Source organism: Mastacembelus armatus, chromosome 5, assembly GCF_900324485.2.
Source record: "Mastacembelus armatus chromosome 5, fMasArm1.2, whole genome shotgun sequence".
NCBI classification, from domain to species: Eukaryota; Metazoa; Chordata; class Actinopteri; order Synbranchiformes; family Mastacembelidae; genus Mastacembelus; species Mastacembelus armatus.
This window is the reverse complement of record NC_046637.1, coordinates 18,801,668-18,815,255: the sequence shown is the minus strand read 5'-3', so window position 1 is coordinate 18,815,255 and position 13,588 is coordinate 18,801,668. Positions and strand designations below refer to the sequence as shown.

Sequence of the window (13,588 nt, the reverse complement as noted above, 5' to 3'; positions counted from 1 at the left end):
CAACATCACTAAAAACTGCAGTTATTAGGCCCCGCCCAGAAAAATAAAAACCAGGATGCCTATATCAAATTTTTCTTTTATAAGGAAGATTATTAAAAACCTACTTTTTATTCTATACTATCTGCAGACAAATAATATTGTTCTTACAACACCTGAAAATTGCACTGGGACATGGTCCCCAGATGGCTCAGATAATATTTAAAAAGTAGAGGGTATGTAGTAATTATGAATCTGAAAGAACTGCCATGATGCAAGGAGTCCCACAAACATTGGTTTTTGGACGCCTCCTATTCAAGCTTAACATGCTTGCCTTTCAAACTTTCCATGAGAAAGGGGTTGCTTATCACAGATGTGCAGATCACACCCAGATCTACAGTATCTAGCACTGTCACCAAACGACAATGGGCTTATTGACCTGCTGTGTCAAGGCCTTGAGGAGGTAAATAACTGGATTCAACAACATTATTTTCAATGAAATAGAGACTAAACAAATTATTTTCAGAAACAATAAAAAGGCTATCACATTTACCTTGGATTAAAGACAATAAAAATACACCATAGCAATGCAGTAACAAAACCACCACTCTGACATCTTAAAATAGCTCAAATGAGAGACTTTATGTCTAAGCAAGATGAGAAAAGATTGTCCCTGCTTTTCTTTCTTGTAGTGTAGACTACTGTCATACAGCTTTAACTGGCTTCCCCAGCAAGACCATCAGACATTTGCTATGGCTACAATACTGACAAATGCCAAGAAAAGATATTACACCAATTCTCAAATACCTACACTGGCTTCCAGTTAAATATAGATTAGAATTAAAGGCTTTGCTTATTGTCCACATGTTTCTCAATAGCCTGGGAAATCACGGATATGTTTACTAAGTACAAGCCTGGTCAGTGTCTTATGAAAGTTGCCTGTACTTTGCTTTTTCTCTTATGTTTGCTTTCTTGTATTATGTAAAGCACTTTGAATTGCCTTGGTGTATGAAAATGTGCTATAAAAATAAGGTCGCCTTGCCAAGTACAGAGTATGTATACTGCACTATATAATTAGTGAAAATTTCTCCAAATCTTCATGGTCTACTTCAACCAAATTCCACCTAGTGGTATCTAGCTAGGCAGGCAGTTATTTTCAGCTTTTTTTTCCAGTGGATGTATTGAGACACCAGTCTCTGACACTGCTGCTTGAACTTCTCCATCTAAATACAATCAACAGTATAACAGACACTAACATAGTCATACTGAAAAATTAAATCTGAAAAATTTGACATTTGCACATGCGTGCGCACGCACACACGCACGCACACACACACACACACACACACACACACAGTGATGTCCAGTCTCACTGTCCCAGTTATTCAGGATAATCCACAGACCACACAACTGTGAGCAGCATTTATTGGTCTGAACTGATTTCAACCCAAAAACTTGGCCCTGTGAAAACACACTCAATAAAAAGGTGGCTGGCAGTCTTTCTCACATTAAAAATAATAGTAACAGCAGCAATAATACATGTAAAATTGTAGTATTTATAATCATTTGGTCCAGTGAAACACTTCAGCCTTGAGCAACTATAGCCATCGTGCCCTGGACATGCTAATAATTTGTATCCCTTGCAACTGGACCTGCATTCAAAGTGCAGCAGGAAACCACAGCACACAGACGACTCCTCATGAATAAGAGGAGAACAGGCAAACTCATTACAGTAAAGACTAGAAGACAGATTTAAAGCCACAGCTGTCTAGATATTGTCATCGGGTTGAAATCATCAATGATCTATGTGGAAATCAACAATGTCTAAATAGTTGTGTAACTGTTCAACAACTGACAGCAAGGAAAACTGTTTCCATTTGCTCCAGCTTTTCCCCAGTTGTTAGTACCGTTGTCACAATACCAAAAGTATGACTCTAATGGAATTATATAAGACAGAATATAGAACTTAATAAACACAAGGAAAAAAAAATGTTTGACAGTGTCAGTGACGTGGAGAATGTCAAGAGACCATAAAACAACAGGTGTGAATAATGTTATTCACATTAGTAAGTTAACAGTGAAAAAGATAAAGTTAAATTAAACAGACAAATCATACTTCTTTGACTTGCAATATGTAATCTATGCATTTGCTAATTGCTAACCTGTTGCTCTTTAAATGATTTATGCAAGTTGGCATGTCTGTCAGTGAGGTGCTTTGCCAAGTTGTATGTGTTGGCTGACTTGGTTTGCATAGGTTTGAAATATCTTTTTACTGATGGGCTTTGCAGTGTCCATGGACTTGCCCTGACTGTGCTGTTCAGTCACTTTATTGTCCCTAATGGGAAACCTGGTTTGCAGACAGTCATAAAACAGAAACACTCATATTCATACAAAAAAACACTAACAAAAATATGATATACACATACCTAAAAACCACTAAAATATTTAAAAGCACTAAAGGTAAGTTAAAAAGGTACAGATGTTATGTGGACTTATTTAAAAGAGCTACTGCATTTGAAACAAAGGGGTTTTTGGTCTTTACTTTACTTGTGGGGCTTGGTAATTTCAGCCAGAGGGAAGCAATTCAAATTCCCTGTGCAGTGGATAATTCTGACTCTCCAAGAAGGCTCTAGCTTTCCGCAAGACCTGCTGCACAAAGACAGCAGATAATCAGGCTACTGGGAGTCCTATCATCTTCCTGGCCACCTTCACCACTAATTTTGTCTTCGACTTTCATATTTTCAAACCAAGCAGCAATGGAAAAAGTTCAAACTGATTCAATAAAAGACTTATATACTGGATGGTATTAAAAGTAGTGGAAAAGTCCACAAATTAAAGTTTGGAATGAGTTCCAGGGCCCTCTAGATTTTTCAATAAGAGATAGAGTAAAGTAATGAAAGCATCCTGTATTCCCCTGGCAGCTCTGTAAGCAAACTGCACAGAGTCTAGCGAGTCCTCTAATGAGCTTCAACAGCTCAGCTTTCACCAGCTTCTTAAAGGACTTCATCACCAGTGAGGTCAGAGCTACTGGTCTGGTGTCATTTAGCTGTTTAGGTTAGTAGTTGCAGCTATGCCTCTTTTATTACCATGAATGCTGCCTGCAATGTACAGACACACACACACACACACACACGTACACGTGCATGCAAGGTGCCTTCAGATATATGGCTGTTACTAAAACATGTAAGTACAGACACAAAACAAGGTATAGTACTGTTTTTGATGACAGAGTATTGCAATACCTTTCTAGTATCAACTGATATGGCGTTTTCTATAATTGATTGGCCAGTTTACATGCAAAGTGATGAGAGTAACAAGTCATAAGCATGCACAGATCACGTGAAACTGTGCCCCACTAAAAGGCCTCTATATACAAACTATGTGATTTGTAGTCTGCTTGCATCTTCTTTGTAGTGTTGGGGTTTTTTTCATTCTGTGCCAACTTTGAACAGTTTTGCATCTCTTTATAGTCTTTTTGCACCTATATACAGTATTGTTTTTTTTTCTGTTTATTTTTTCAGGTTTTATGTCATGTAGCCATTCAGTGTCATTTTCAGTGTCTGTTTTTAGTGGTTTGGTAGCCCTTTTTTCTTTGCATTTTTTGGTTGTTTGTAGAATTTCCAATGGAGACGTTAGCATTCCTTTACAGTTGTCCTCTAGGGCCCCGTGACCGCTTGGGCCACTGCACCCAAACTGTCACTTCCATGTCATTTTAAAACATCAACAACTATCCAATATGCAGGTTCACAATTTTTGCAACCATTGAAAATTTCTGATTAAAACAGATTTGGCCTAATCTATGTGAAACTATTAGAAAAACAGAATGTGAAGTATCTATTTGTCATCAAAACATGTTTCCTTCAGTTCAGAGTTTATATGAAATGAGAAAAGGAAACTTGAAACTACAGTGTTATGTCTTAGTTTATGACCTCTACAGACCATGATATGTTGCTCAGAAAAAGAAGCTCTAAAAATGTCTGCAACTACAACTATTTTTAGGTGCTGTTTGGTTCATATATTCTATGTTTTTGTGGACACCAGTTAGACTGTAAAAGACTAACATGACTTTAGTGTAGGTGGCTTTCTTTCCAATGTCTTTGGTGCAAAGATGTAAGTATGAGAGAGATAGAAAAAGAAATTTGGTTAGAGCAACATGAAGCATTGCTTTTGTGCCACATGCTGTTCAAGAGGGAAACCTCCCTGAGCTCAAAGTGCAGAATCAGCTATTGCTTTGATGTGTGGTGAGGTTTCAGGCTGGGACTTGGTGACAGCTTATAACACTGACAATTTTTCCAGAGTTGCTGTTTGTGAGCCTGCAAGGTGCTTTACTCCTGGAGCAAGCCCGGGTGTTCATACAGTTTATGATTACACTACTTGTTTATGCTAGATTTACTTGAGTGACCCTATGCTGACTGTTGATGCTTTGGGTGGTTATTTATAGAGCTGAATGAGTTTGCCTTATCACTGCTAATAACTGCTGTTTCTCACAGAAAACCTTATATCAGATCAATGTGTATCACTAAACTGTTAATATACTCTACTAGTTATTTTGTCGGCCTTGTCCAAATATTCCAGCCCTTCAGTACCAGGAACCGACAAAAAAAAAAAGATGAAATTGTCAATTCATTGTTACATCATTAGAGATGACTGACCTGGTCACCATCGTAAAGTGCCTGTAGAGGACTCCTCCTCGACTTCTGCCCGCTGCTTCTGTCACTGACTGTCTCTGGGGCTGAGGAAACACAACACATGGATCATGAAATCTGACTGGTAGAGTTCCTAAAGGAAACATGTTAAAATAACACCAATTAAAGTTAACCTAACGAAACGAAACAGCCCATAACACTGCAACATTAAACAACAGCAACTGTGCACTGTCTAGAAATATAAAAGAAAGTGGTCCACAATGGGACAGACAGACACAAGCACAAGAAAAGAACAGATAAGACAAAAAAGAGAGAAAACAATGATAAAGAGAAAAAAAAAAAAATAATACAAAGGGAAACAAATACTAATATTTTTCAAGTACTATATATCCACAAATGAGTTCCACTGGCCATCACAAAAAAAAAAAAAAAAAAAACGGGATAAAATCAAATAGTTATTAGGTAGGTAAATGAAGATTAGTATGAAAACGTTAAATACCTAAGTGAAAATAAATCTGACATAAACTATAACAAAAAATGTGTACTTTATATGTATTTCCATTTTAATGTATGTATTTATTGTGTCATAATTAAATAAAAAAACTGGCTAAATGGAGAAGATATCTTTAAAAAAGGTTTTCTACTCTAACATGAGTTTTTCATGTCACGTTAAAATCAACCTAAACGTGAAGAGGTGTATTATGTTTCTGTTTCAACAGCTGTGGGCTTACCATATTCTTCATTTAAATATAGCACATTAAAGGATTTTTAAAACTTAAGAATGGAATCCACCTAACGTGAATCCAAACTGAACACAACCTATTTTTTGAAAAGAACAAAGCTTTTTTTTTTTTTTTTTAATTTTACCTTGAACTTTCAAGTCTTTAGGTCACAGCAATAAAAATGCTGCGTGGGAACATAAATGTGAATTTTATTGGTTTGTTATTGCCACAGCTTCATCTGCTCTACTGCTCTTGTAATGGTAGATAAACAAAGGGTTTGGCAATCCAACATACAATTTTCTAAATTTAAAAAGTTTCTTTTGTCAGACACTGTGGGTTAAAGGGAAGCTGCAGGACATAGATAAGGTCTGGGTATGTTGAGAAACAATGCTGGGTATAATCCTGTTTGCAGGAATTAGAATTCACTCCATAAACAGCTTCAATATACAGTATGTAGTTTCACTACCTGAACCCAGAATTTTATTTTGGCTCCCTAGGGAACCTGTGACATGTTAGAGCGAATGAGGCACTACAGCTTTGTAACAGAATGCCATTGAAACTTCACTACAACTTAATCCTACTAGAATGAACAGACCTTTGACTGTTCTGGGACTCACTGATAGATTTAGGAACAAGAGAAGAGTGGGAGCCTTTCAAACATTGCAAAGACACTGTCAACATCTCCCCAGGACCTCCATTTGTTTGATTTTTAGAACAGATCCTCCTCCATTGAGGCATCACATAGTGCAGCTGCCAGCCACGGGTGTGTGATGATGACAAAAACAACACAAGCTGTGCTGTACAGAGAGGAGTTTCCTGGGGCTCTGCACCATATTTCATCAAATGTTTCTTGGATGCATTTACACTTGGCCTTTTGAGGACCAAACCAACCGAGGATGAGGTGATTGAGGGTCAATGAGGTCACTGTGTCCTGAATTTAAGTGAGACAAAAAAGGTAAGAAAGGACTGTAAAAACATGGCATAGTACATTATGATTTAGCTTTCCCTTTGTGCAAAACATTTGGTTATAAAAATGCTGTGCCTAGTGACAATACAAACAAGGTTAGCATGGTGAACTGTTTCTGGCAAGACAATAAGTATGACGTCATACCCAGTACACCTAGCCAGTCAGCCACAGTTAGAAATACCAGTTTACAATACATTACATGCTATTTGGCACATCCAAATAATGTAGCAACATGCCCACAGATAGAAGGTGGACAGTACAGTGTATATAGTAGTTTCAATGACAGAATTAACAATCAGTATATTACTACAGCTTTCACTCTGGTGATGCGTGCAGCAGGTGTCTTGAATTTTGAAGTTGGTGTTGATGAGGTTCTTCCAACTTTCTGAGGTGGAAATCCAGTTAAAATTCCAACTTGGAGTTTGGAAATTCCAGGTTGACTGCACCATATGGTCAACAACACAATGTACCAATGACCCCTGTTTCAGAAATTCTACTCAAGGGTGGTTGAATAAATAGCTTCCTCTATTTTGGACTCTCCAGGTCTCCTCAAAGGTCAGCACAGTCAAGACAGTCAGTTTGCTATAGGCCAACTTTGGCATATTTGCAGGTCAAAGTTCACCTGTCACATTATCAGATTTATTATGGGAAATAATCTTTGCCATTTGCTACCCAACAGCTGCTCAAATGATTGTATGCACATTGAGCTAGTTCCAGACCTCTTGCTCAGCAAATTCACCTCTACCAAGAAGCCAAACCATGCCTCATCACTAGAATGAACAGTCAGTGATGCTCCTTGATGTTGCCAATGAGAAGTTTGGCCTCAATCCTGAGTTACCAAGGAGAGGGAAGCTACAGTGCAATGATTTATTTGAATTTTTTTTTTTTTTTTAAACCCGTTCATGCACTTTCAAAAAGTCAATGGGAACACAAATGTGCTTGGGTGCATCAGAGGGTTAAACACAGTCCCACTTCTTCATGGAAACTGCCCATAAGTCAGGAATATACTTGCAACATAAGCGCTCCTGAAGGCTATCTTTTTTGGGCCTTTTGAAAGAAACACCAGTTATCTGAGGTAACATCTGAAATAGTTTAGGATCTGACAAACACATGGCAGACTCTGCAACAAGCAGAGTGTGTCACCACTCAACTGAAAATGTGCCATCAGTTAAGTGAGGAGCTTTGTGATGCACACTTTTACAATATTAGGGAATGAACTGAATATAGTGCTGAGTATGAGAGGATGCAGAAAATATATATATATATTTATATTGTATATTTATACCAACAGACGAAGAAATAAACAAGTGTCTCCAAACATCACAAAAAAAAAAAAAAAAAAAAAAAAATTACAAACACACACGACCTCTAAAGCTATGAACGAACTCAAACCATGTGCCAATTCTAACCCAACACTGTCTCAGCTGTTAGCTCAAATTCCTCCACTGAGGAGATTCACCAACCTCACCTAAGGCTTATCCAAAGGAAGGAGCAGCCCTGTTGGTTTAACCCTGTCTAGACCCAAAGCTCTGCTGCGTTCCTTACAGCTCATACAGAACCAAAGCTTTAGGAAATCTAAAATATAGAAAGGCTGATGTGTGTTCCTCTCATCCAGGCCATAAACGAAGCTCTGTGTTTAGGTCCCAACGGGAAAACTGGGGCCCCATCCCCCCAGTCTTTGGCCTCTCCTACCAAAGAGCAGCTTTAGTGAGAGACACAGTGTACAAGGGAAAGCCTGATCCTTGTAGGCCACAAATGTGTGTCTAAAGGCTGTTAGTGCAAAGGCAGAGGCATGTGGGTGGTGTAGTGTCTTGTTTTTTGAGTCTCAAAAGAATGTATGTGAGATGCAAATCTTCCCAGTCCTGAGAAACATGATTACATGGATCTGACGTGCATCTGTAGCTTCACTGAAATATTAAATTAAATTGTTGATAAAAAAAATAAAGAATAACAATTCAAAGCACATTGGCTTATACAATTGTTGGATAACCACAGCTCTTCTGGATCATCTTCATTGTTCAAATCATTAACTCAAGAACTAACTGCCTCCCAAAATGCACTGCCAGTGCTTCAAAATCGGCAGCGTTTCATATGTTTCAGCCAGAAGAATACTGTCAGAACTTCAAAACTTCAATTTTTTAATCCCACAAAAAGGGGGATTCTATATCAGTCATCAAAAGCATAAGAACACACCCTCTGGGAGCCATAGTACTATGTTTTGTGTCCATGCATCAAGTGGAGCTATTTCCTGGATGATTCAATACTCTGACCTCATGGAGGCACTAGATGTGAAGTCAGGGATTTTACCACAATTACAATCATCTTTCATAGAAATACAGCCGATATCTCTTACAATACTTTGGTCTTAACCCAACCAATGGTCAGGCCAAATCTAATTTTGCTACCACATGGCTGCCGATAGACTTAAATAGTACTCTGTAGAGCAGAGGTATTATTGAGCAATAGCAACAGTAAAAGAACGATCCTGCAGATTAAATCACATGACAATATTTGTATTGAAAGCAGATGGTTTTAATGAGATTGAAATTGAAAAAAAAAAAAAACCCTCTCCAGAATACTTACTGAATAATCAGCCCATGCAGCATCCTGTCATGAATATGCAGTTGTCTGAATAAGAACAGGTTGGAACAGCAGGGCTATTCTGATTGTCATCAGAGAGCCTGGATGACTGGGAATCTGACAGCAGTTAGAATGGGGAGGCAGAACTGATTCCAGCTGGCAACTGTGCAGAATATCGTATGAAGATTGAGCCAGATGCTCTTTCTTCATGGGTTTTTTGTTCTGTTTTTAATTGGATACTGTCACACGTTATACTGAGATTTTTTTAGGGACAGCCACTGATAACAGGCTGACTCTTTGCATCCCACAAGTGTCTCCCTGTCCGAATTCTATCCAGAGAAGCCCTGAGGCAAATATGTTCAGTGCTCCCCTAGTGTTCCAATAAAGGAGTGCTGAAATAGTTAATTGTTATGACACCTATGGCCTCCATTCAAGCCTAGACAAGAAAGGTATGAGGTGAAGATACCTCTCCATTACAATTATAATGCTGCCCCAAGGCCCAGACAATAATTCCAGAATCTGGGAAACCGCTAGAACTAGGTACCAGATAACTCACATCTGTATCTGTCAATGTTCCTGGTGACATGTAAATCAGTTCTCCTGTGTTTTATTTCCAGTGCAATGCATGGGGGAAGGCCCTGACAATCCTATAAAACATACCACATTCCAACCCATGCTGCACCAGACAGCCTTCTTTCTCTCCAGTCCTTCTGTTCGTGAAAACCTCACAGGGAAACCACAGCTGCCCTTGTAGTATAAGCATTACAAGAAATGCCCATTTTAACATTCTGTTTCTTTTGGAACAGAATCTAAAAATCCTGTAATCTGTAAATCTACTCATGTTCTGTAAAGCCACTATTTCTATACGGTGTCTTGCAGCACATCCATCTGTATCTGTGTAATTATCCTAAATTTAGAATGGTACTGTTAAGCTTGCATCCTAATGCTTATATTTCAAATAGAACACAACTTTACACTACAACTCTGACCTGGAAATGTATTCCTTTGTTATGTGGCTGCACTCTTGCAGCTATATATAGTCTTTGAACAAACAATGTGACCTTTACCACAGATGGAGCATTGACAGAGAAGGAGAAGGTGTTCTAAATGCAAATAGACCAGACTTACTGCATATCCGAAAACAATTTCAATTCATTTAAAGTGGGCAGACAGCTTTAATGCCTGAACCACAAGATAGGGAAACTATCAGACATTGTTGCCACCGACAGCTTTGTTCATTTTCATATTAACAATAACCTCCTTTATTCCCTTATATTCCCTTAGTGGAAACCTTTTAATCCTTCAGGTATATATAAAATCTAAAATCTACCTGATGCTTGTATGTATAATTCAATCAAAGGGAGAAAAATTTGGTCCATTGACAAACTGCAATTCATCCTGATAGTGCTGACCTTTGAATGTACTGACGACCAGAATCCAAAATTGAGAAAGATGTCAAATATCAGTATATTTGCTCTGTCACAGCACCTAATTTTCTAAAACCTTTCTCTGGTGGAATATAAACTGCTCTGCTAAAGAGATGGAGGAAAAGATTTTTTGGCCTCTTGGGAGGCAGGGGAAATGAGCCGAAACACACACTGACATGCCGTACAACCTGATATGGAAAAGCCTCTTATCGTTCACATCCAGCAGACATGGAATAACATTGATGTTACTTCATTTGCGATTTAAAGTGTGGTAAACAATTAAGCGCATTACTTTGTCAGCAAGCCACAACCAATGGTAGCCACTGCTGGTATCGCAAGTCGACACCAGTAAATACATTTGCACTGGGTTCTGCTTTTGTTATGTGACGGCTGGAGACTGTGATTAGAGCTGAAAATGAAACCAAAACCCTCTCCTGTCCTCTATAGGAAAATACTCTTTCCCATGATTACAAATGAACATGCCAGTCAGAATGACCTTATAAGACATCTGGTGCTTGTCTCGCTCCTCTTTCCTTCGCTCTGAATGTGGCAGCAGAAACGGTTTGATATGACACCTTTTTTATGTGCATCACATATTCAGTGGTTTGTTTATCATCACAAGCGCAACAAAGATTCATTCAATATACGTTTAAGCACTTGGTGTATTACAGATGTTTTCATAAATACTTTGACTTTTCATAGCAGGACAAGCACAGATATAACCAATACCCTTAACAATGGGTCTGTTTAAGTTTCCATCCATCCATCATCTATACCCGCACATTTCTATTTAGGGTCACAGGGATCTGCTGGAGCCTATCCCAGCTGTTTGGGTGAAAGGCAGGGGTACACCCTGGACAGGTGTTGAAATAGCTATTAAGCCATAATACCAGTTTTCCAGAATGCACAACATCAAGGTCACCAAAGTGATGCATTTGAACTCAATGCAGCTGTTGTTAATGTAATACACCTGTCTTGCTATTACATGTAAAATATCAAATGTCAAAAAAAACCTCTTCATTAGCTACACTGGATGGCATAATATACAGCAATATAATATTTCCTCTGCCGATGTAATCAAATTTAATAAGAACATGAGATTAGGATCTCAAACATCACAGTTATAATGCTGGCTTATCCTGTTCTGACTTTCAGAGTTCCTTCAACAAAATAAAAGATAAAGAGATGTGTGAAAAGACAACCTACACTGAATGGAGGAAAAGGCACAACAAACACTGTCAGGGAAACATCAACACAAAAACACTCCTGGAATGCATCAAAAATGACTCACGAATAATGTACAAATGTGAGGGATTCAAGGTTTTCTCTTTAAAGTCGAGCGCCTCCAAAAAAATTTGACTTTACTAGTGTAACGGCACACTTCAAACAACATTTTCAGTGGTGTGATGTTACAGAACCCCCCTGCTGATCTTTCATAGTTTCCTAATAACTCTGGACAAGTCTTTGCTCTGTGCCGCAAAATCACACACATCTTGAACTGACTGACCTCTCTGTTCAAAAATCTCCTCACAGTAATGGCTATATATGCTTTTTGGGACCATGATATAGCTGGGCATGTGTGAATGAGGCCATTGTATGTGGCAGAGAGAGACCTGCGAGAAGAGGAAACAGATCTCAGTGAGGGCCAGTGTCGCCACCAGCCAGCTGCAACTTCTTCTAACCCTCCTCTACGTAGCACAGGAAACGTGCCACTAATTTCTTTGGTAATTAAATGGTTCCTTGATGGAGATCGCTGGATCTCGGAGAAATAAAGACAGGGTGGAAGTGGAGAGGGTCAAACTTGATGATAAGGGAGGGAGGACATATTAAAATGACTCACTGACACACACACACACACACACACACACACACAGAAACCCCCGATTCTGCCCTGAATAGCATAAACCTTTTCTATTCATCCACCTGTTTAGAACGGAGCTATCACTACGCCACACAGTACTCAAAGAGCAGGACATGAACAGCTCTGTTAAGACACGTGGACATAATGTATACAGAATGGGAACAGCTGGTCGGCCATACTGTATACCAACAGGCCATACAGGCCAACGTAGTTATTAGACACACTTTTGTTAGTAGAAAAATACATATTTCTAAAGTCCAAAATATGTGTAAAAATGAATAGAACTGTATATTTACCCTGGATGAAAAAATATGGGACTTTAGTTTATAGATTCTGTTAAATGGACAATTTTAGTTTTGCTGGGCCATGTCTATATATATGTGTGCTTATATGCTTGTGTATTGTCAAACAGTTCTTGGAAGTACATTTTTATTATCTTACCATATATTATATCAATGTAATTATCTTTTGGAGCAGATAGATGGAATAAAACGTATTGATGAAGACATTTTCCTCTCTATTACTGTGAAATACGGTTTGTATTATTTTATTATTTTGAATGGACATTTCTAAACACAATTTGCTGTCTGAGGGCGTTTTAAAAATACAACAAATATTAAAAAGCAAGGGTAACTCTGCTCACCTGGCTTGAGGCTGCTGTTGAAGTAGAAGATGACCATAAGGAAACAGCCCAGACCTAAGGCGAACACCATCCGGATGATTTTGGGTTTCCTCATGCTGAGTCTCTGCAAACGAGCAACCAGCAGAACCGATCTGTGCCAGGGTTCATGCGAACAACAGGCTGTTTTGTGTCTACTTTATGACCGATAAGAGAATCGATCCGGCTCGCTGACCGTCCCTGCTCCTTATCCTCCTGTGCATCCTTGCATGTCCAGCCTGGAAGTCACAGAAAGGGAAAGGACCGAAACAACCGAGTAGGTGCGCTGGATCGGATCAGACCGATTGTGCTGTTCCGGACAACAATCAGTGGACAGGCAGGTATTGTTTCAGTAAGGGGGCTTTACGTTCATCGACAGCGCCTTTCTCAGCGTCTGGCTCACCCATCTGCTCCAGCCCTGCAAGCGGTGGTCGAGCTGCATAACAATGCAACATTTTCCGGTTAAACATTTCAAAATAAAACTCCCCACAGGGGCTTCAGGAAAAATAAATACGTTGCATAGTGTCGATCCAAATGGGTTGATACAAATATATACATATGTATAATATATAATATATAAATCTTTAATTAACCTTGCTTTGTTAAAATATAGCCTTAATGCCAATTCGACTCAGATGATGAAATAGGACTCAGTTTTGCTCACATCACAGTTGGTTTAGCTTAAAGCCTGGTCACTTTCTACATTTTCAGTATTTTCAACACTAAAGACTTAAACCAGTGAAGTGGCTCT

At 38.8% G+C, this 13,588-nt stretch overlaps 1 protein-coding gene across 1 annotated transcript in view; it reads right to left on the bottom strand.

Moving 5' to 3' along the window:
- LOC113130607 (carbohydrate sulfotransferase 11-like) overlaps nucleotides 1–13,242 on the bottom strand; it is a 41,539-nt gene extending 28,297 nt beyond the window's left edge. Inside the window, exons 1-2 of the mRNA XM_026307379.1 lie at nucleotides 12,823–13,242; nucleotides 4,629–4,708 (exon numbers count right to left, since the gene is read on the bottom strand). Of these exons, the coding sequence (XP_026163164.1) occupies nucleotides 4,629–4,708; nucleotides 12,823–12,916 (174 nt within the window). The 5' untranslated portion in view covers nucleotides 12,917–13,242. The remainder of the gene's footprint in view (nucleotides 1–4,628; nucleotides 4,709–12,822) is intronic.
- Nucleotides 13,243–13,588: the final 346 nt, after the last annotated feature.